Raw genomic sequence first — 26,004 nt, forward strand, 5'->3', positions numbered from 1 at the left:
TTTATGTTTTATATTATATTAATATATTCTTATTGTTTTACTGATAATTTATAATATATTCTTATCCTTTTACTGATAATTTATAATGCATATATATATATGTATGCAGACGGTTTGTAAAAAAACTTTTATAAAAGTTGCAAAACTATTTTACATTCATTTGAAACTAAATTTTGCACTTGACGTTTTTATATTTTATATTCCTTTGAAACTAAACTTATATTTTTAAAATTATACTTAATTTCTATTAAAGAAAAAAAAAAAATTTATTAAACAATTTTTTTCTTTAAAAATTTTTTTTATTTTTTTAATTTTTTAAACTTTATTATTTTCTGAATAAACAAAGTTAAAATATAATTAAAGTGTTCCAAAAAAAAAGTTCTGTAACGCTTAAAAAGCTGTGTAACGCTTCTTAAAATGGCCTGTCTAAGCATTTTTTTTCGCAAATTTAGTTTTATTACTTTATCTCTAAATCCTTTTAAACTTTTAAATCCTTAAATAAAATTTGTAAAGTAAAACTAACATTTTTGAACAAAAATTGAAAAAAAAAAAAACACTTTTTAAGATGTTTTTGTATACTTTTTTTAGATGTTTTCATTTGAAAAAGATCAATATTTATGAAATCTCTCTAAAATTTTACTTCTTTTGAGGTCCAACATAATATTCTTTAGAAAAAAAAATATTTTTGGTAGAATAAGTCACCCACCTTGCCATTGGGTGTTTTGGTACAGGTTTTTTTTTTAGAACCAACTCTAATAATAATTTTTAAATAATTAGGTTGCAAAAGTTTATCATTTGCAACCACAAAAAATAAAAAATTTTGAAACAAAATTTAGCAAAAACTTTTTTAGTCATAACCCTAATGTATATACATATGTGGCTGCAAGCAACCACTGGTTGGAGGTTACTGGAGAAAAGATGAAGTTTATACAGCAAGATAACAATTGATAGACGACTTTAAAGATTGCAAATTATATGAATCAGGAAAGCAAATTCCAAAGAACTGATTTTCAAGGAAAAAAGCTAGACGAATAAGAGTTTTTAGAGCACTTAAGAAGAGACGCAGAAAAAGGATAAAATTCTTAATTGAATGACAAGTAACACAAGAATGATTTTTAGTAAAAGGCACAGGAGACCTTAGCTCTTTAGAGCAGTGCCCATTATAGTATTTGTAGAAAAGAGAAAGAGAACCAACATTATGTTATGGTTGGAAGATGGCTGCAAAGACAGGTCCGACTATGTTTAAAATGCGTTTTTGCACCTTGTCTAAAAGAGAAAAGAGATCATTGGAAGATCCGCCCCAGATATGGCAATAGTATTTGATACAAAGACGGATTTGAGATTTACAGAGATAAAGAATAGAATCAGGAGTGAGGAAGTGGCAAGCACAATAAAGAGATGCAACCTTAGCAGATGCTAATTTTGCAATGGATTTAATATATGGTTTCCTAGAAAGATCGGAAGTAAGAAAATTTTTAAAAGTTTAAAAGTGATAAATTTAAAAAAATAAAAGCTTTAAAAACTTTTTGTCAAAAAATCACCAGTATGGCATAAGAGTCAGATAAAATTGGCATTCATGGCTAAGTGTTCCAAATTTCAACAATCAGCTGCAGTGATATATCAAATTTTAGTTGGCCTTAGATCACTGAACTACTTAATTTGATAACCTTAATGTTCTATAAAATATGTAAAAAAACCGAAAAATGTCTTCTTTTCCAATGTTTCTATTCCACTTAATGTAAATATTTATTTAACAAGGAAAGATCTTTTATTTTATTTTATTTTTTTTTGAAGATGAAAGCGTTTATAGAAAAAATTACTATTATCTTTAAGTGAGTTTCTATACTTTTTATGCGGAAAACTTTTTTTTGTGATAAACTTATGACATTTCAGCTTTTACATTGAATGAAACAGCTGTGGCCAAGTCTTGATTGAAGTCTTGATTTGAGATAAAATAATTATGAAGTCTACTATAGGTTGGTCCAGTGATTTGTTTTTTTCTATTTGTTTTTTTCAAATCACAGTCTAGGTAGGCAATCTTGTGTATTGGTGGCAGAAAGAATTTGATTTTACAAATGTTTTATTCAATTTTCATGAATATAAATGTTCTTGATACATGTCTGAAAAATACATTTGAAAAACTATATTAAAAAATTTTTTTTTAATTTATTTTTATGTTTCCATTTTCTCAGTAACTATTATTGATATGAGAACATATTACCCATCAAATAAAAGCTTTGTCTACTGTAAACATTTTGGGAATTGAAGGCTTTTAAAATATGTAATAGTCTTGGAATAATATGTGATTCAATAAAATAGTTATTGCACATTAAAAAAAAGTATTTGACTTTAATTGTTTTTATGAAAATGCTTTTTTTTCTCTTGGATCTTTAAAAAATTTTCATTGGTGTTATTTTCTTAAAGTAGGGGTCAGTGTGATTTCAGAAAACTATAACATGACCCTAAGACATTTTTTTTGGTTTGAAAATTTTTTTTTCTTAAAGTAGAGCTCATTAATACAGTGATCGAAATTTACTTAGCCGCACACAATTTTTATTCGAAATTTTAATTTTTAAGGAAAATTTATTAGGTAAAAAAGAAAATATGATTTTTATTGTATAGCTTAGTTATTAAGTATTTTATTAGCAAAGTATTTATAATAAAAATATATCACATTAAAAATAGAAGAAAAAAAAATAATAAGGAATGCACTTTTCATATGCGAATTTTCGTTAGACGCACTTTTAAAAATTAAATAATGAAAAGGAAAAAAATATTTTTTTTAAATTTTAATATTTGGTGGGTCCTCCGTGGTTCTTAATCACTTCAAAAATTCTATTTGGCATTGAATTAATGAGCGATTGGAGTGTCATTGGTTGAATTTCTTGCCAACACCTATTGACTTCACCTCGAAGCTCTTGAATGCTGCTAAATTGTCGTCCATTTTCATAAACCTTTCGAGATAAGATTCCCCAAAGGTTCTCAATTGGATTGAAATCTGGACTATATGCAGGCCATCTCATCACTTCGATGTTTTTGGATTCAAACCATGCCATAGTTTCTCTTGATTTATGAATGGGTGCATTGTCTTGTTGGAAAATGACTTGATCTTCCAAGTTATTTTCCAAAAAATCGATTAAGACATCTTCTAATAAATCTGTATAATTAATGGATTTCATTTTTGTTGATATAAAACATATCGATGTCTTTCCATTGATACAAAATGCTGCCCATGTCATTAATGATCCACCACCAAAATTGCGTGACAAACGAGGTGCATTGTTTTTTCGCAAATCATGCCAGTAATAGCTAAAACCATCTGGTCCATCAAGATTAAACTTCTTTTCGTCAGAAAATACAACATATTTCCACTTTTCTCCAAAATCCATATATTTTCTGGCTAATTCAAATCGTGCTTCTTTGTGTATTTGCTTTAAACATGGTTTTTTTTAGTGGTTTTCGCCATTTTATATTATCAGATCTTGACAATATTTGTTGAACACGTCTAGGAGTGATTGTCAAACTTAATTCTGATATGATTTGACTCACAGTTAACTTTTGTTTTGTCGCTAATTGTCGAATTTGTTCCACGTTCCTTTTCGTTATCTTGTAGTTTTTACGTATTTTTTGATTGACGCCATATACTGACCCAAGTTTCAAAAAGTTTCTAATCACTTTTTCAGATCGTCCAATTTTTCGTCTAATTTCTCTATTAGATAACCCGGAATCCTTATATGCTTTAATTAAACCTTTTTCATGGTCATTTAAAAATTTTCCATGTGCCATTTCACTAAAAATATGAAACATTGAATTTTAAATTTATGAAAAATATTTTTATAAGTCAATTATGAAATTACTTACAATTTAAATTGATTTTTTCAACACCAAAACTAAAAATTATATCTCAAATTTAATAAAACAGAACTGCGTCTATACAAATTTCGCACTCAAATAAATCAAATAACTAAATTTTTTTATATAAAGAAAATATAAAAACAATGATATCAATTATCTTTTAATTATCAATTAACAAACAGTGGTATAAATATATCACATACAGAAATTTCTTAATAAAACGTTTAATTAAGTCTCTATAATGAAAAATCTGATAAAAGTTGTGTGCGGCTAAGAAATTTTCGTTCACTGTAGTATTCCATATGAAAAAAAAAACATTAAAAATATTTATGTTAAATATATGTAAAAATATACAAATCTTAAATGTTTTTAGAGAAACGAACAGATCAAACTGGGCGTCTGTATTTTGTAAACCATAACAATAGAAAAACACAATGGGAAGATCCTCGAGCATCTGGGTATAAATTATTATTTAGTGTATTTGCTTGTTCTTTACAACTTTTAAGATTACAATTGTTTGCGATTGTTTTTAGATGTGTTTTAAAGTTTGTTTAAATAAAAAATGCATTTAAAATATATGCAATTGATTTTAAAATATTTTTAAAACGTAATCAAATTTTTACAGGCACAAGTTATTTAATATATTTAATATATTAAAACAAAATATTTAATTAAATGTGTTAAATATTTAATATATTAAATATTTAACACATTTTTTTGGCTGAAGTCAGAAACACATTTACAAAAATATTTTCCAAATGACGAGTATGATGGTGTGTTTGTGGATGTGTTTCTGACTTCATGTACAATAAAACAGAAATATTGATATTAAACAGAAATATTGATATAAAAGATTTTTTTTTACATTTGGTTTAATATCATTATTTCTGTTGTATTGTGCATAAACTTAACAGTGTTATGCATAGTATTTTATTGGTTGGTTAACAATGATATAAAAATAAATGTTTTTTTTATATCCAAAATCAACTTAAACTCGCATTTGGTTAACAAGAATTATGAGTCAAACTTTTATAATTTAAGAAAGTTTTTAATAAATGAAATAAACAAAGTTTAGAGACTATAATAATCATTAAAAACGAAAATATAAGTTAATATTTTCTTGACAGTCTGAATATTAAGAAATATGCCAAATTTATAATTTGTGGAACTTTGTTTTTAAAACCATAAAAGTTAAAGCAAAAAAACGTTTTAAGAATATAAGACCAAAATTATAAGAATATTAAGAAATAATGATAATAACAGATAGGTATTGTAAGATTTAATGACAATCATTTCTTTTGGTGGATGATAAAAAAATATGCTCAAAAAATTATGTGGAGGTGTAAAAAAAGTAAAGGAAAATTAAAAAAAAAAAAGAAAGAAAATTAAGAAATTTAACTGTTGAATAAGTAGAAACAGTTTTTCAGCTGTAGTAAATTTGAAGACTCAATTACAAAGAAGAGTTGGCTGTTTTTAAACTCACAGGTCGCACCAAATCTGTTTGAGAATTGTATTCTTCAAAAGATTTTTTTCTTTTCATGCAAGCATGTCATTCAGCTAGTTAGAAAGCCTAATGTGACCAATGACTGCATAGAAATAAATTAGTTTAATTGAAATGTGACCAATGACTGCATAGAAATAAATTAGTTTAATTGAAAACATTATTCACAGTTCACACAATGAAGATCAAAAGCAGAACATTCTTTTAGTAATAAGAGATCATAAAAAGCTTATAACAAAATATATGTTGCTATCGGAACTGGTAAAGTTGAAACCTACTGCTGTAAAATTTATGTATGGTAATGGCTTACTTGTAACAGTGTGTTTTTTTAATATAGTTTTATTATAAATAACTCACAACAAAGACATAAAGTTAAGCCAATTCTCGATATTTTAAAAATTGCATGTACCACATGGACAAAAACAAGTTAAATTTTGTATTTAATCTTATTAAATGTAGTAAAAACTGTAAGCAATTGTGATTTTTGTAATTTTAAAGTTTCAATTTTTGACCCTATTTTGTGCGTGTGTATATATATATATATATATATATATATATATATATTAGGGTGGTTCTAAAAACAATATTTTTTTAAATAAAAATTTAAATCATGTATTTTTCTAAATAAAATTTAAACTAGTAATCTTTATATAAAATGATTATTGTTTTTGGATGTTTTATAAAATATCACTTCTTTTGAGACCCAACATGATATGCTTTTAAAAAACTTTTTCAAAATAATAGGGACTTGAGCGACCCCTAAAAGTTTTTTTTATTCAAAAATTTTTTAAATGTAGTATTAATTTATTACATAAAACACATTTAGGGGGTGGCAGCAGACATTTTCAAAAAATCTTGTTTTTAGAACCACCCTAATATATATATATATATATATATATATATATATATATATATATATATATATATATATATATATATATATATATATATATATATATTCTCATATGTAGGTATTCGATAAGTTATTAAAAATTGTGTTAAAAAAGTTTTTCAGAAATTTAATTAAACACCTTTAAATTATTTTAGAGAAATATTAGATCAGAAACCTTTACCTCCAAATTGGGAAATGAGGTATACTCCAGATGGTGTACCATACTTTGTTGATCACAACACAAGGACAACATCTTTTAATGGTATTTTTTATTTTAATTTGCTATAAAAATAATAAACTTGTTTTACTTTATTTATTATTAATTAATTATTATTTGCATGTTTAGTCATTCAATTTTTTTTCTTTGAATATAGATCCGAGAACTGGTCTACCTGCAGTTCAGTGAGTTTTTAATTTATAATAGTTTGTTTACTCAATCTAGAAGTTTCAGTAATGCATTTTTGCTTATTGGATATTCAAAATTCACATTTTTAGAGCACCCGGTGCTATAGCATACGAAAGAAGTTTTCGTTTTAAGTTAATGCAATTCAGACATCTTTGCCAAGTATTTCTTTTTTTGAATATTTTCTAAAAATTTTATTTTTGTTTTGTTTTTAGAAGAGTTTGATTAATACCATTAATAATAGAAATAATTTTTTTATTTGTATATGCAAAGTTGGTTCTTGAACATTTGTGCAAGTATGCAAAAATTTACTATTTAGCCTCTTCTCATTTAGTGAGCCAGTGTGCTGCACATAACACCAACCAGAAAAATATTTTCTGTTTAAAAGTATATTATACATCACTTTTCATTTACAAATAAATTGTATTTATTAGTACAATTTTTTTTCTTTTCATTATAAATATCTCTTTTATTAGGAAAACTTCTAAGTTTTAAGTTTTAAATATTTTTTTGTTTGATAATAACTGATTATTGATCAAATTAACTTTGGTTTTCTATAGACATTAATTGCTTAATAATTAATAAATTACTGACTGACTTTAAAATACGTTCCTTTGACTGATTTAGCTCTGGAATTTGCATACTGATATTTTAAGCCATAGGCGCATTTTGTCCTTTGACTTTAGTCACCTTGCCATATGATATATTAGTGATTTATCAACTTTGTCAAAAGACAATGTTGGTATTTGCAATATCTTAGTTTTAAAGATAAAAAAATGTTGGTATTTGCAATATCTTAGTTTTAAAGATAAAAAAATGTTGGTATTTGCAATATCTTAGTTTTAAAGATAAAAAAATGTTGGTATTTGCAATATCTTAGTTTTAAAGATAAAAAAATGTTGGTATTTGCAATATCTTAGTTTTAAAGATAAAAAAATGTTGGTATTTGCAATATCTTAGTTTTAAAGATAAAAAAATGTTGGTATTTGCAATATCTTAGTTTTAAAGATAAAAAAATGTTGGTATTTGCAATATCTTAGTTTTAAAGATAAAAAAATGTTGGTATTTGCAATATCTTAGTTTTAAAGATAAAAAAATGTTGGTATTTGCAATATCTTAGTTTTAAAGATAAAAAAATGTTGGTATTTGCAATATCTTAGTTTTAAAGATAAAAAAATGTTGGTATTTGCAATATCTTAGTTTTAAAGATAAAAAAATGTTGGTATTTGCAATATCTTAGTTTTAAAGATAAAAAAATGTTGGTATTTGCAATATCTTAGTTTTAAAGATAAAAAAATGTTGGTATTTGCAATATCTTAGTTTTAAAGATAAAAAAATGTTGGTATTTGCAATATCTTAGTTTTAAAGATAAAAAAATGTTGGTATATGCAATATCTTAGTTTTAAAGATAAAAAAATGTTGGTATTTGCAATATCTTAGTTTTAAAGATAAAAAAATGTTGGTATTTGCAATATCTTAGTTTTAAAGATAAAAAAATGTTGGTATTTGCAATATCTTAGTTTTAAAGATAAAAAAATGTTGGTATTTGCAATATCTTAGTTTTAAAGATAAAAAAATGTTGGTATTTGCAATATCTTAGTTTTTTTAGTTTTTTTCAAGTTTTAAAGATAAAAAAATGTAGCACAAAAAAATTTTCGCCAATTCAAATATATTTTTAAATCTTAAAAATTTTTCTTATTTATTAAAAGAGTGCCTAGCCTAAAGCATAAACCCATGGTTGGCGTACGCTCAAATGTGGCTATTCTTTTAAACTGTATTCAAAGAACTGATAATAATATAAGTCATATGAAATTTATAACTGTATTCTTGTATGTTTTTAGTATATGAGGATTATATATCATATCACAAATACACATTGAATCACCGATTTTAATTTATATTTTTAATAAAAAATTAAATTAGCTTTAAGTTAGTTACAAATCTAGGTATACTGTATGAGAATGTTTAATTGTCAAACAATATTTAGAAAGTACAACATTTTCTAAATATTGCATTACAGTCATTATATAGAACAAATATACTTGTTCTAAAAGAAAAATAACATTATAAATTAGATGATTAAATATATTAGTATAAATTTCTTGCCAATTTGATATCAGATTTTAAATGCTCAAAGAAATCTGTATATGTTTAGTAGTAAATTTTAAAAACAAAGTCTTACATCATTTGTTTGATACACTTGTGGAAAAAAAAAATATTGCGGCAATATATCTTTTTTTCACAGGTATATCAAAAAAACTGACAATTTGCCGGTAGGTCCTTATAAAAAAACTGACAATTTGCCGGTAGGTCCTTATAAAAAACCCTATACTCTACTTAATTTCTAGAAAAATTTAAAATTTTTGAATTACCAACATGTTTTATTAGTTTTAATAGGTTGTCAATTTACTTGACAAAAAGTTGACAAAGCAGTGTTGTGCACAATTTAAATATCATAAAATATAATCAAAATATAATCATTTAATCAAAAAATAATTTATTAATTTTAAGATGTGTTTAAAGTATAAAAAATATTATAAACGCATCGGCAGCAATAAAAATAGTATTACTGTAAATAATATAATTTAATCTAAAAAAATCACATATAGAGTATAACTTAGTTTTAGCATTAATTCATTATTCCCAACTTGAATAATGAATTAACGCTAATGAATTAACAAAAATAATATTGCATTACTGTATTGGAGTCTACTCCACTAAAGTAATGCAATATTATTTTCATGTTATATCTCTGACAATGTAATATTAATTTTATGTTATATTATAAGATGATTAACCAATATTATTTCTGCATGTTTAAACTGACTGATTTGGTCATAGTCACAGTGTAGTTACATACATCGACTTAATTAAATAAGTATAGGGAAAGTGGAGTGTAAATATTTTCTTTTTTGCATAAAGCTCGATATAAAGTTGTATAAAATAACAGTGACAAAACAGAATAAATATTATATTGACAATTAGTATCATATAAAGTCTTCCATTTTTCTAAAGAAATAGCTGATAAACTTTTTTAGATTATAGAAAATAAATTCAAACTGTTGTCCTTGTTATTTTATTTTTTTAATTGAATTGAATTTAATTTTTTTTTAAAGTTATAAAACAACATTAAATATGTTCAACAAATAAAAGAAATGAAAATATTATATGTTCAAGTCCTCTGTATTTTACACAAAGTATTACTAATAAAAAAGCTGTTGCAAGATTAAAGTTTTGAAATAAAAGAATATTTCAGATTTTTCAGAATATAATCAATTTTGAGTGTCACTTTGATGGATAATGGTCCTTGATCCTAAAGTTTACAGTGAACTAAAGCTGGTTGAGTATTAGTTGGTTAACTTGGTTAAGTATTCTTTTAATAATATTATCATCTTCATCTGTTTTTAACTCCTTCTCAGTGATTTTTTATGTATTAACATGATTGATAATTACTACGCCTACAATGTCCACCACACATACAGCTTTATGTACCTTATGTTTTAGTTGATATATTATCAGCGTGGAAAACAAAGACCGGTCAACAGTCAATGACCGCCTGAAATGACTAAAAATGCTATTTTGACCTCCTATAATAAATTCTTTTTGACCAGTTGAAAAAAAATCAGAGATTTAAAAGCAAGGAAATAGTTAGGATGTTATTTGGAAAATGCATATACTAAAATTTTATAAAGTTATTTAAATTTTGAAAAAGCGTTTAAAATAGTTTTCTTGTTTATCATACGCTACTTTTATTGCAGGTCATTAAATCGAAAAGTTTGAAAATGAAAAGAAAGCAAATTTTTTCTTTATTCCTTTTATTTTTCAATACTGTTTTTATATTTGTTTTAAAAATGTTTCAATATATTTTTTTTTTCATCAATATAATTCAATAATTAAAATTCAAAAATTTAATAATTTATATCAATGTAATTAAATAATTAAAAATTTATAATTTATTAATAATTTTATATTATCAATTCTGCTATGTATAATATATTCAAGTATATATTAAATTTATCATTGTTAAAACTTGTATCTAATAGTTATTGCATATTATTAGAAACCAGTAGTTTTTCTGCTTTAACAACCCTAAACTCATTAATTAGTTTGTTGACGAATTGCATGTAACGTATGTAACGTAATGTGCAATATGTAACGTAGCAACATAAACTAAAATCATTAAGTTTTTTGCTTCACGTATTTGAATTAATTTTATTTTACCTATGGTGAAAATCCTTTTTTTTCTTAAATGGTTGAGGTTCTTATTATATTACTATTTTAATTTTAAAATTATATACATATTTTTATTAATAATATGATAGTATATAATGAATTATGTATTTAGCTATGAACAGTTTTTCCTTCATCTGCACTTTGTCAATTTGTTTTATTTTTCTCTAAATCTTTTTATTTATTTTCTCGTAAGTTTTGCTGCAAATTGCAAATAAATGAATGAATGGTTTATAGATAAATATAAAATAACTAATTAAGCGCTTGCCTTCAATTCCTTATTTCCGTGCTGTATTAACAAAAAAAAATTAATAAATAATTATGCATGAACATATGCATGTAATGAAAACTAACATTGTTTTAAAATAAGTTTTTGTTTTTGAACTCACCGATGCAAAGTTTTGTTTTAAACTTACCAATCCTAAAAGTATTAAATTTTTAACTCACCAATGCTAAAAGTATTTGTTTTTGAACTCATCAATGCTAAAACAATTTAAAACATTTTTTTCGGACTAAATAATGATAAAATTCTTATAATGTCTATTTGTTATTATTTGTTGAACTTTTTTCTTCTATTTTTATTCTATTATTATCAGTTATTTGAATACAGTTACTATATCATCAGTTGAATATATCTACCAATTTAACATAAATTGGAGTTGACTTAAGTTTTAGTTGATTTATGTAGAGTTCACTACGCTTACAGCTTTATGTGCCTTATGATATAGCTGGTATATTATCAATAAAAAATTAATTAATAATTATATAATTATTGAATAAAAATAATAATGCAATAATTATTAAACAACAATAATAGTAATAGTAATAATAGCTCATAGTTGCGCTGCTACATAAAAACCTCTGGAGTAGCATTGATTATTATTATTTTGCAAAGCTTTAATAAAATGTAAATAATAAATAAATATAGTTAAGAATGACTTTCTGTCCAATATCACATTGTTTTGTAAACAACATGTCCGCACATACTTGTTGGCAGAAAACATTTAAACTTTCGAAGTATACATTCATAAATTCATAATATAAATACACTTTATAAGTGTTTTTTGCATTTCTTTTATATCCTTAAAAAAGATTTTGTCTTCTTTTTAAAAAAATAATTGAAGTAATTAGTTACATCTAAATTTCTTTTTAAAAAATGATTGTTATAATTACATAAAAAATTTTTTTTTTTTTTTTTTTTTAATTGCAAAAGTTTTTTAATTATAAACTTTGATTGCTATTAAAACTTTTATATATTTTATGTTCTTGTAAATTTCTTGTAAACTTTTAAAATTAGAATTTTTTAATTAAAATTTTTTAAAGACTTTTATGTATATATTTTTTGTTCTTCTGCAAGTTTTATATTCAGATTGATCTTGTAAAACAACAACAAAAATTCTTGTAAGCTTTTTCAATTCATAATGCTTTTAAATTCTTTTGGAAATTTAATAAATAACAACATCATAATTGAATATTTTTAAGTAATAGTAATTTAGCATCCGAGGGCAGCGGTTAGAAACACCTAATATTGCCAATTGTAACAAATCAACAGAAAGTGGTAGGAAAGTTAGCAGTAAATGATAAAGACCTCGTTTTAGAAAAATTAAAGCATTGGAAAAAAGTTGGGTAATTTATAAACTTTACACTTGTGTGTTCTCTTGTGTTATATATTTAATAATTTGCTTCAGCAAGTTAATAAATATATAACCTAAAGATTTAATCATACTATTTTACATAAAAAAACACAATAGTTAGTGAATAACAGCAGTAAGTGCAAGAATATAACACTCTGTCAGCAAAAATATAGCCACCAGGTTTAAGCTTCTGATAAAAGTTTATTCTGATATAGTAGTCTGTCTGATAACCAATCAACCAGTCAGGAGATAAAAAACTAGTTGCCCCAGCTGGTTTTTATTATATACCAATTAGACATTCAATGTTATTGATATGTTTATAACTAAACCAGGTTTGCTAAGTTAGAATTTTTATTATATTGTGCTTTGTAAGCGCAAAATAAAGATGGTTCCCAAAAATCAAGCATGAGTGAAGTTTTAACTTTATTAAAGAGCTACATTACCAATTAAGACAAGATTGAAAAAGATCTATTTTGTTCATCTGATGTTAGATTTTGGTATGAGCTTATTTTTCAAGTTCAATATTTCAATTAAGTTTAGTACTGTATTTATTGAAAGTAAAAAGTTCAAAGTTCTGCTTTATAAATATTGTGTTGAAAATATTAGAAATAGTAGACTTATTATTAGGTGGTTTGGTGTCATAGTTTATTTTCTCAGTATAGTTACCAAGATCTATATTGTTGATGGTAATATCCTTATCAATATCACCATATCATATATATCACCATAAATATCATATTGATAAGAATCCTCTTTTATATACTTTAGAATACTTTTCTCTTTTTTGGATTGAATTAGAAATTAGAGCAACTTTAATGTTATGAAATGTTATGGATTGCTTTAATGCAGTCTCTTCATCATGGATTAGCTTTAATCCAATTTTTACATCTGATTTTCCAAAAGAAACTTTATAAGTTTTAAATCCACATTAGTTTTCACATCTTTTTAAGTAACAATGACACAGCAACTGCTTGAAAAAATTAATTCTTGATAAAAAATTGATAAGTGAATAAAGTTCCTAACAAAACATACAAACATCTTATTGCTTTTTGCTGGAAAATTTCCAGTTATTTGTTTTTCAATGACTAAAGGAAGATTAAAAGGGGTATACACAAATTGCAATATTATTTCTTTCTATGCAAGAACCGTTGTTTCATCAACTTCTCTTGGCACTCTTCTGTTAAGAATACATTTTTTGTAACTACAGCTATTACTGCATTTTTATACTACTTCTATTTTGGCTAAACCTAATACTTTGCCTAACACTTTTATCTCATGTGAGTCAAGTTTTTTAACAAATTTAAAAATGACCAAAATACCAAAAACTATACACAAAAACTAAACACAAAAAAACCATTGTCATTACCAAATTCTCTAAATCTATCATTCACTAATATTTGTGGTCTTCAAAGTAACTTTTCTTTTGTTGAGTCTTATTTCTTGCAAAGTTTACCAGACCTACTTGCTCATTGTTAGACAAATTTAAGTGTTGATGGTTATCTTCCTTTAATTAGAAAAAACTTCAATAGTCACATGCTTGACCTGGGCATCTACATTCATAAGAATTCACTCATTTTGTCGGGAAACTATTTAAGTTTTATTTAGGTTTGAATCCACAGACTATTCTTTTATGTGCTTTTGTTTAGCACCGCTTCACTCTATTGCCTTTCTCTTTGTTTTATATCCCTTGTCTTCATCTTAAGACTGCACTCTTTTCGATGTTATTTCTGATTAAATTGACAAAGCCCTTTCTCTTTATTCTTCAGCCAACATCGTTTTTGTTGGTGACTTTAATGCACATCACACTGAATAGCTTGGTACTAGCGTCAGTGTCTCAGCCCACAACTTTCATTTTTTCAATCTCTAACACAAATAGTCAACTTTTTAACTCGCTTTCCAGACAATTTGAATACTTGCCTTCTCCACTCGACATATGTCTTGTTTCTGATCCTAGTCAGTGCTTGGTTTCTTCACATTTACTCTTCGGTGCTTCTGATTGTGGTTGTTTTTTTTTAAACATCTTCGCTTCCAACAAGGCTGCAAGCAGCCACTAGTTAAAGTTGCAAGTTACTGAAAGAGAAAGGATCAAGATTGTAGAGCAAGATAATGATTGATGGACGACTTAAAGGATTGTAGATTATATGAATCAAGAAAACAAGATGAAGGAAGCGAATTCCAAAGAGCTGATGTTCGAGGAAAAAAACTAGACGAATAAGCGTTTTTGGAGCACTTAGGAACAGTCACAGAAAATGGATGAGACTTAATTGAATGAGGAGTAACATGAGAATGAATTTTAGTAGATGGCACAAGAGACGCTAGCTCTTTAGAGCAGTGCCCATTATAGTATTTGTAGAAAAGAGAGAGAGAAGCAACATTACGACGATGTGATAATGGTTGGAGGTTGGCTGCAAGAGCAGATCCAACTATGTTTACAATGCGTTTTGATCCACCTTAGATATGGCAGCAGTATTCCATACAAGGCCGGATTTGAGATTTATAGAGATAGAGAATAGAATTCAAAATAAGAAAGCGTCGAGCTCGGTAAAGAGATGCAACCTTAGCAGATGCTAGTTTTGTAACTGATTTGATATATGGTTTCCAAGAAAGATTTGAAGTAAGAGTTAATTCTAGAAGATAAAAAGTAGATGACTCATTGAGTACATCACCATTCATAAATATAGGAAGATCTAGGTTATTGCGATAACGATTGGCTGAAAAAAATTGAGTTTTATCTGTATTGTAGTTCACCAGCCACTCAGAACCCAAGCTGTACCAGAAGTGATCCTTTTCAAGCTCAGATGCCCCCTCCAAGTAATCAGACATGTTGCTTTTTATCACAACAAGAATAAATGGTAGTATCATTAGCAAACAATGCCACCTTAGATGTGAGAATATCTGGAAGATCGTTGATGTAAATTAAAAAGAGTATAGGGCCAAGGATAGAACCTTGAGGAACCCCTGAAGTTACAAAATAAGAAGAGTGCTGTCCATCAAGACAACTTTTATGCTACAATTGGAAAGAAAGGATTCAAAAATCTTAAAGATGTTGCCAGATATACCATAAGAAGAAAGCTTATGGAGAAGACTAGCATGCCAAACTTTATCAAAAGCTTTTGAAATGTCAAGAGCAATGGCCTTAACCTCTCCACCTTTATCTAATGCACGATAAAACCTATCAGTTATTACTGTTAGCAAATCAGCTGTAGAACGAGAAGATCGAAATCCATATTGATGGTCAGAAAGTAAGTTATTAAATTCAAGATGAGAAATTAAGTGTTTGTTAATTAAAGATTCAAAAACCTTGCTTATGATAGGAAGAAGACTTATGGGACGGTAGTTAGACAAATCAGATCGCTCTCCAGAATTTTTGAAGATAGGGATAACAGATGCCGCTTTCCAGCAGGCTGGAAAACAAGACTCTGATAAGCACTTATTGAATAGTTTTGAGAGTATAGATGACAGCTCCGGAGAACACTTCTGCAAGACAATAACAGGTATGTTGTCCAGGACACAAGCTGTAGAACAATCTAGGCAGGAAATCACTTTGGATACAGAAGCTGGAGTGATATGAATGTCAAGCAATGGATCAACCTGTTTGTTGGCAATATCGCGTAGAACGCAACTAGTGGAATCAAGAGATGACATTGATGTTAAGTTCTTAGCAAACAATTAAGCTTTGTATACTGACAAATGTGCTTCTTATATAACTTCTTGGATTCAGGCTGGCATGGAATCCTTCTTGATGATTCAAAATCAAACCTCACTCTTCTCTGTGGTTTTCCTCTCATTGGGCTGTATATATATATACGTATATATATGTATACATATATATGTATATATATATATATATATATATATATATATATATATATATATATATATATATATATATATATATATATATATATATACATATATATACATATATATATATATATGTGTGTGTATATTTATATATATATGTATATATATGTGTGTATATATATATATATATATATATGTATATATATACACACGCACAATGTATTAGTCCCAGTTAATAACTACTGCTAATGATATTTTTAGCTTTGGCCACTTACTAACATTATACACTTATGTATCTTCACTTAAACTGTTATACTTTTGAATTCAAATTTGTTGAGATATCATATTGTCATTTCATGCCCACCAAATACCATGTTCAATAGGTCGGCTATAGGTTGATAGGGTGTTGATAGGTTGGTTATCAGATTTTAAATAAAATAATTGTTTCACCTTTTTTTTAAATATATATAAAAAATACAATGACTTTTTTATGCAGATAAGCAAATATGTAAATTACATAAGTTTAAAAATAAGCAAATGTAAAAATTATATTTGTATAATGCAATATGCAAACATCTGTATGTGTAAACATCTGTAAAGTTGAGTTGGCAGATCGTATATGTAAAGATTGTGTATGTATATGTGTATATAATACTAGAACTCTTTTAAATCTTTTCTAATAATTACAATTTTTTTTGCTTAAATTGTTTACTTTTTTGTATTTAAAAATTTGGTATAATTGAAAAAACTAAAAAGATTTTGTAAGGTGAGGTAATTGAACTTTCATATATAATTTGATTCAATTTGTTCTTAGCACAGAGAATAACCTTCCTAACCACTAAGCTACTCTGGCATACACAAAAGCAAAATATAAAACCTTTGAATAACTTTTTATGATGATAGTAGTTTATATAACAGTTTTTAAGTAGACATTTTATATAACAGTTTTTAAGTTGACTTTATAAACAAATACAACTATATTTCATCGCTGGTATAATTTTGTAAAAAGAAATTTGAAAACCACATAAATTTGCATTGGAAAAAAAAAACTTAAAAAATCACGGTTTTATAATAAAATTACTACAAATTTTTCAAACATGTGTATTTACAGTTAAATTTTGGTAACTCAAATTTTAGTTATTTTAAACTATTTACTTAGATTCTTTGAAAGCAGAAACGATTGCTTTACTTAAGTCAAATATTTGTTTAGTCTAATATTTTCCTTGGTCTCTGGGGGTTGTTTTTTTTTTTTATTAATTTTTGATATTTTATTATATTTAGTTTAAATTTATATATATTTTTGTACTTTTTTAGGCTAACTCTTTGCCAAGTCATGTAAAAATTGTTGTCTCACGAACAAATGTTTTTGAAGATTCTTTTCAGCAAGTAAGTTTTTAATGTATGATTTAATGAAGTCATAGTTGTGGAACAGTCTAAGAAATTTTCTCAAATACTCTTTTAAACCTTGAAAGATGATATATTTATCACCAAAAGTTTTTTAATAAAATAGGGAAGGAAAAAAACAAAAGTTATGATTATTTTTTGGGTTTATTTTATTTATTTTATCAAACAAATAAAAAACCAAATTATTAAATTCAGATTTTCAATGTTTTTTAAATTGTTAATTTGATCTCATTTGTTTGTTGTTGTTTTATTAATCCTAACAAATAGGAAACAATTGAGTAACTTAACTAGTTGAATGCTAACACTGCTGGTCTCGAATAGTCTAAACTGAATTTATTAAAAACCATTTGGTTAATTTGAAATATGATTTGAAGAGGAAAGTGTTTTTGAGTCCTAATAATGAATAAGAAAAAAACATTTTTCAAAGTTAAAAAAAAGCATTTTGCAAGTTATTTCATATTTGACTATTATTTAAAAAAAACCAGTGTATAGCCATAACATAAAGATAACCTGATACCTGAACAACTAAAAATTTATTAATATATAATATTATTAAGCACCTGCATCTTCTTCCTTTCAGAAGTTTGGTAACTAGTTTGGTTTGATATGGCACTAATTATTGTTTTTTTATCATTTTTGAGAAACAAAAAGTTTATTTTGTTTTATACAAAATTTTTACAAAACAAAAAAAAACTTTTACACTATAAAATTTATTTTATTTTTAGGTTTTTGGAATTATTTTTCGAAATTCTAGTTTTTTTCAATTTTTTACTCCGTTGTAACTCAGAGTCAAAAAAAAAAATTTCTATTTTTTAATCGCTGTTATTATAAAATAAAATTTATAAACTTTTAGATCATGAGAATCCCGCCACACGATTTGCGAAGAAGATTGTTTATTAACTTTAAAGGAGAAGAAGGATTGGATTATGGAGGTGTTGCTAGGTAATTTTATGCTTTATTTTTGTACCATATATATATGTATGTGTATGTGTGTGTGTATATATATATATATATATATATATATATATATATATATATATATATATATATATATATATATATATATATATATATATATATATATATATATATATATATATATATATATATATATATATATATATATATATAGTTCTATAAATTGATGCATTTGAGAGTACGGAAGGTAAAAAATGATTCTTTTGACAACAAATACATCACTTTTAATTACTTTTGACTTTCGTTCAACATTTCCGTGTTGTCATAAAGTTAAAACCATTAATTGAATTGGAATTTAATCACTTTTTAAAAAAACCGCAAAAACACAAATTTAATTGACCAGATTGTTTTCAATAATATAAACAAGGTTTTTATTTTTTTTAGTAAAATGTTTTTTTATTTTTTACTGTAAATCGTGCACGGAGTGTTGCTACATCGACTATCTTATAGCCTGCTGCTACAAGAAGGTGCTGCTACATCGACTATCTTATAGCCTGCTAATACTATGGAGTGTTGCCACATCGACTGTCTTATAGCCTGACTCACAACGGAGTGCTGCTACGTCGACTATCTTATATTATGTAGCAGCACTCCATTGCCAGTCAGGCTATTTGTCAGTCAATGTAGCAGCACTCCGTTGTGAGTCAGGCTATAAGATAGTCGATGTAGCAACACTCCGCGCATGATTTAAAGTAAAAAAAAATTAAAATAAAAACATTTTTTTCTCATGTTTATTAGTGCATATGAATATCTTGGAACATGAGGTTTGGATATTAATAAACATGAGAGAAATTTAACTAAAGAATAATTAAACTAAATGAATCATAATTGAATTGGATATTAATGAACATGAGAGAAATTTAACTAAAGGGCCTATCAGGTATAGTTAAACATGAACAGCATTGTAATGATACAATTAACTGGACAAAGCTAAAAATATATGCCTGTTACGCCTAATTACCGGCAATATAATAATTCAAATTATTCATAGAAATTTCATGTAATTTAATTATTATTATTTAAATATTATTATTCTTTTAATAATAATTGCGTAAGATTTGCAAATTAATTGAGATACAGCGTTTGCAATGCTCAAGATCACATAAGAAAGTCATTTTCGTTTTAGTTTTATGAGTTTGTAACCGTTTTTTCACTTTGATAATGGCTTATTATCAAACTGTATTAGCCAAATATCACTATAAAATAATATATAACCAAACCTGATGTAGTTTTTTATCATTTCAATATAAACAACATTTTTTAGGAAAAAACAAATACAGTAAACAACTGTTTTTTAAATGACTTTACTGTTTTTTTAATCGAAATTAAAGCGGCAAAAATTAAAAACTGGAACTTTTTTTATGCATTCGCATAACGATTAAGTTCTATTTCAATATTATGAGTTTTAGCTGCATAAAGTTTCATTTAAGCCTGAAAATATTCAAATTTTCAGAGAAAATTCCTAAGAGAAAAGTTTCTTTATTAACAATATAACAACACGTTTATTAAAGCAATTTGAATGGTAATTTAATTTGATTTATTTTTCAATAACAATTTAATAAATAGTTTAAAATATAGGATGATAAGTAACTTTAATAAATAACTTTAGTTCAGTAGTTATCATTTTTTTATAAAAAAAAACTAAGCACACAGACAAATACTAAGGAGTTTCCTATTTTAATAGTTCTTTTTTACTAATCTAGTACTAAAAGTTTTTTAAAGGTTTTTTAAGAGTTTCTTTAGGGTTATAAATAGAGCTCCTAGCACCAGTTTCTCATTTACATTGACTTAAAAATAAATGCATAGTTACTAGTTATGAATAATTTTTTTAATGGTGGGTAAAATGGCTACTTAATATCCTACTTTCTATTCATGTTATTAGCTATGTCAATCTGGACAGACGTAACAAAACAGAAAAATCCAATTACAAAAGAGTTGGAATGACAGTGTCAGCGTTGTAACAAAATAATAAAATGCTCAGGAAATTCTACAACTACCTTAAAAAGCACCTAAAAAGTCACGGATTTTGTTTAGATAAGGAAACAGAATCAATCATACTAACAGATGAGAGAAGAAAAGTGAGAAGAGACAAAAAAATGTTGGCAACTTTTTTGCGCAAAAGATGCTTCAAAATATTGTGGCATATGGATGGCATTTCAGTTTGAGCTATAACCAGAAATAAATACATTTGCCAGTCAATAGCTTGAAATGGATTTAAACTCCCTGCTAACAAAAGTGATGTAATAAAACTTTTGCACAAAGATTTTGATGAAAGCAACAAAAAAATGATTGACACCATAAAATTAAAAGTAGCCAATAAAGTGAAGTTTAGCATGACTGTCGATAAGGTTACTACTACATGACTATCGGTGAGGTTACTACTTTACGAGAATGAAGATATTTTGAAGTTAATATTCATGATAAAACTGACAATATCATGTATAAAGGATTAATTCGAATTTTGGGTATACATCTTGAAGTATGTGACACACTTTATACGAAAAAACATTATATTGAAGATTTAAGTGACCCCTGTGATGACGATAACAATGAAAATGATTCTTTTGACAAAGGCACCAATTTTGAATATATGAATGATGATTGCGAAGATTATATTGACTACAATAATTTACTTGAGAACTCAAGCAAACTGATAAAATACATCAGCCTTTGATAAAGACAGTGATGGCAATTTGAAAAACTTTATTAGAATTTAAGGCAGATATAAGTTTAGCCAATAATGTAGACTTTGATGCCTTGAAAGGTTTACTAGAGGCAATGAAACTCATTAAACTTTCTATAGAGAATCTTAGTAGAGAAGATGCAACTCTGTTGATCGCTGACATGATTTTAGAATTTATGTTTGAGAAACTTTCTTTAGTTAACAGTGACATTAGCAAAAAATAGACGGAAAAATTTCTGAATTAGAGTCAATGAACACCTGAATACAGATGTCATGAATTTATTACTTTGTCTTAAGAACTCTACAATAACCCCATCCAGAGATACAATAACTTTTGCTGGAATGTTGACATCTTGACTTTTTGGTGTTCATGATGTTAATATTATTGAAACAACTTCCAGTAATCCATCAGATAAACTTTTAACTCTACAATAGGAACTGAATGTGTTGCTGAAGAAAAATGAATCACCAATAGTGTCTTCTGGACAGAACAATTTCAGGTGATTAAAAGCTGAATTTACTATTTTTAAGAATACAGGCCAGCGTACAGAAAACTTACAAAGGCTTTATGTTGCATTATTAACAATTAAGCCTACATCTGTATGTTCATCTATATCTGGATGTTGAAAGAGTATTCTCTGTGTGTGTCAACTTTTGTATAAAAATAATCACCATTTTAAGATAAGTCATTATTAGCTCTTTTATTTTTGAAATACTATTATAAAATGTAAAGTTTATGTTAGAATATATCTGGAAAAAATTTTACTCTTACCTGCTTAATACTCTTGCCTGCTTACAAGAAGGGTGGGTGGGGGTAATAAAGGAGGGGGGTGTGATCTTCAAAAACAGTAAAACAGCTGTTTTTGAAAATTATAAAACAGTAAAACAGCTGTTTTTTAAAAACCACTGTTTTTCAGAAACTCTACACACACACATATGTATATATGTGTCTGTGTATATATATGTGTCTGTGTGTGTGTATATATATATATATATATATATATATATATATATATATATATATATATATATATATATATATATATATATATATATATGTGTGTGTGTGTGTGTGTATTAATATGTGTCTGTGTGTATATATATATGTATATGTCTGTGTGCGTATATATATATAAATATATATATATGTATATATATATATATATATATATATATATATATATATATATATATATATATATATATATATAAGAGCCCATCCCAGTTTGACCCTCATGAACAAATTTTAATACACGGTGTGTTATAAAATTTTCCCAAGGTATTGTTTTCTTAATAAAAATTTTTTGTTTTTTATTTGGGATGACTATTTATACTCGCGCCACAAAGTTTAACTTTTTTACATTTTTTGGTTTTTAAAGGGCATTTTTAAACAATCTGCACAAATAGAAATTTACAAATCATTAACTATATAATAATGTCATTACAAATATGGATTGTTTCTTATCTATACCGATTGTGCGAACTTTTTATTTATAATTATTTAAATTTAAAAAATGTGGTTTTTAAAAACGATAGCATTGAGGCCCAATGTACAGCAATAAAAATTTGTTAGATACTTTTGACCTCATACACTTCAATCCCTGGCTATTTAAAAGGAATTTGTGCAAGATTAGCTAAGTTTCATGGCCGACCATTATTCTTTTTAACCTTCTGCCATCTTGTCTGAGAGCCTCATATAGTCGTAGCCGTAAATAAAACTGTTAAGCCTGAGAATAAACTATTTATATCATAAAACCATAAAAGGTTAAAAATAGGAAGGTAAAGATAAAACTGATTCACTTTAAAATACCTTTTTGCAAAAACAAAGTATATATGTTTCTAATTTTAAAATTATTTAAACTTTTGAGAAGTGCAGAGATTATTGTGAACTTGTGGGGAAAAAAAATAAGGCCTTCATTAATTATTTCATTTAATGTGAAAAAAAGCATACATGATTGCTTTGATGTAACAATTGGCAGTTAAAGCCGAGCAGAAATCTGTGAATTAATAATAAAAATTTTAAATATGTTTATTTTGTATATGACAAAGAATTTTACTTTTTTGTAAACATGTGTTATTATATTTTTAAAAAATATAACAACTGGAAATCACTAAATTGGTTGCAAATTTCTTACTGACTTAATATTGGTTATAACATGATGTTACCATTTTGCCCAATGAATACAAAAACATACACAATTATACAAATTGATGCATTTAAGTTTTTTACAATAAAATCATGTGACCCTAATGTTTTGCTAAGCAACCCCATTTGGGGTTGCAACTCATAGTTTAAGAAGCTTTGGACTACATTTTAGATTTATCAACATCATTATTATAAATAACAAATTTTTGCAAGTATATACATACATACACAAACATGTGTATGTTGTATAAAAAATCAATTAGATCTTATTTAGTTAGCAAATAGCAATTTTTTTAATTGTCTCTACAGATGAACTACATTTTTGAAAAATTGTGAAATTTATAGTCTTTTGAATTTTTTAGAGAGTGGTTTTTTATGCTTTCTCGAGAAATCATGAATCCAATGTATTGCTTATTTGAATACAGTGGAAAGGGGTCATACACGCTTCAGATTAACCCAGGTAAAACAAAATTTAGAATTTCATTTTTTTAATATTTTTATACTTTTTAAATACTTTAAATTTTTGTTTCAATTTTATTTTAGCTTCCTATGTAAATCCAGATCATTTGGAATATTTTAGATTTATTGGTCGTGTCATAGCAATGGTATTTTTTTTTTTTAAATTTTGTGGGTACTAAGTTGTTTTGTTGAGTGTGTTTTTTTTTTGTTTTTTTTTTGTTGTTTTTTCAAATTTTCTAACAACTTGAACAATTAAAAGTATGGTGTTTTATACTATAATTTATGCTAAGTTGTGTAAATTAGAAAGATTTGATAAAATTTTTTGAAGTTTACAACGTTTAAAAAAGATTTGTTAAGTAGTCCAGTCCAGATTTATAAGTGTTCAGAATTGTTTTTTTATGCATATCTGTTTTTTAGAGGTTTTTTTTGAATAATTTTTAAAAAGTAAAAAAATTAAAAACAAAAACTTTAGCGTATAAAAGGAAGAAATATATTTTGAAGGAGAAAATAGGAAAATAAAATAAGGAATTAAAAAAACTTAAATGTATTACACATATCTAATTCATTAAAGTTCTACAAAATTACATTTAAAAAGTACATTTAAGCAAGAAGCAGTTATTCATTTTATCTTCAAGAATTCTTATGCAATATTTGCACGTGAAATGTAGTACCAGTGAAATGTAATACCCAGTAAAATGTAGTACCCAGGACTTGTCCTAATCCTCAAGATGCATACTGAAGTTTTTTTGATCTTTCTTTATAAATTTTTTACACGCATAGCAAAATGCAACTGCTGGATGCAACCAGCCTCTTGATTCAAATTAAATAATTCAAATAGGATTCGCTATTTATTTATTCATCGATTCACAAACTAAAATTTTAGTTTGAGTAACCTGGGCTTTAATAATTTTACTATTTTCAGACAGTTCGAAAACATTCTTGAAAATTCTGGAAGTTTTTTGAAAGTCTAAACGGTTTCCTAACAATTTCAGAATTCTTGGACCTTCTGGACAATTCTATCAATTTATGAATGTTCTAGAAGAATGCTCAGCATTCAAAACAAATTGAGAACTTTCTTGAAAAGTTAAAAAATTTTAAATATTGTTGTTCCAGTCACAGAAGTTTTAAGTATTGTTGTCCCAGTCACAGGAGTTTTAAATATTGTTGTCCCAGTCACAGAAGTTTTAAATATTGTTGTTCACAGTCATAGAAGTTTAAAATATTGTTGTTCCAGTCACAGATGTTTTAAATATTGCTGTTCACAGTCACAGAAATTTTTTTTTGAAGCTGCAAACTATTTCTATTTATTTTCAGCAAAACAAAGAAAAGTTTTCTGCTCAAAGAAAAAACTTTCAACAAATGACAATTCTTAAATTCAAGCAGAAAATTCATTTTTATATTATTGAAAAATGATATTAATATTTTGTATTAACATATATCAAGGGTTGAATTAAACACAAAATGCAAATTCTGGAAAAGTATTTGGTCTTCAAAATTTTAGTTTATGCAGAAACCATGTTCTTTGTTTTCAAGGGGCGTATCAACTTCAATTTCTTAGCGAAAAAGTTAAAAAATAAAACAATAAACTTACGAATAGAAAAGTAATAACACTCTTGTAACTAACTACATTATAAAAGTAATAACACTATAATAACACTATAATAACACTATAATGTGCATATATAAATAAATAAACTGCACTTATAACTTTTATAATTCATTCTTCGTTCAAACAACATAAGTAATCCTAAATTTTAGTTAAAGTATAAAAGCATCTAGAAAAAATTCAAATATTATTAAATTTTTTTTTAAAAAATATTCAGATTTTTTTTTTAACTTTTTTTGATTTAAGTCAAAGTAAATTGTTTTAGTAACTATTCTAGCTGCCATCTCACAACAACCTCTCACAACAACCTCTCACAACAACCTCTCACAACAACCTCTCACGGTTGTAAATTTGCTATCTTGTTATTTGTCTACAAATACTATCATAGTAACTGCACAAGCATATAGTA

At 25.9% G+C, this 26,004-nt stretch overlaps 1 protein-coding gene across 1 annotated transcript in view; it reads left to right on the top strand.

Moving 5' to 3' along the window:
* Positions 1-26,004, top strand: part of LOC100204448 (E3 ubiquitin-protein ligase Itchy) — a 111,475-nt gene that overhangs the window by 61,914 nt on the left and 23,557 nt on the right. Inside the window, exons 12-19 of the mRNA XM_065819107.1 lie at positions 4,229-4,313; positions 6,404-6,510; positions 6,623-6,650; positions 6,744-6,813; positions 17,634-17,705; positions 18,577-18,665; positions 23,893-23,990; positions 24,074-24,135. Coding sequence (XP_065675179.1) covers positions 4,229-4,313; positions 6,404-6,510; positions 6,623-6,650; positions 6,744-6,813; positions 17,634-17,705; positions 18,577-18,665; positions 23,893-23,990; positions 24,074-24,135 — 611 coding nt within the window. The remainder of the gene's footprint in view (positions 1-4,228; positions 4,314-6,403; positions 6,511-6,622; positions 6,651-6,743; positions 6,814-17,633; positions 17,706-18,576; positions 18,666-23,892; positions 23,991-24,073; positions 24,136-26,004) is intronic.

This window comes from Hydra vulgaris, chromosome 15, assembly GCF_038396675.1.
Source record: "Hydra vulgaris chromosome 15, alternate assembly HydraT2T_AEP".
Taxonomy (NCBI): Eukaryota; Metazoa; Cnidaria; class Hydrozoa; order Anthoathecata; family Hydridae; genus Hydra; species Hydra vulgaris.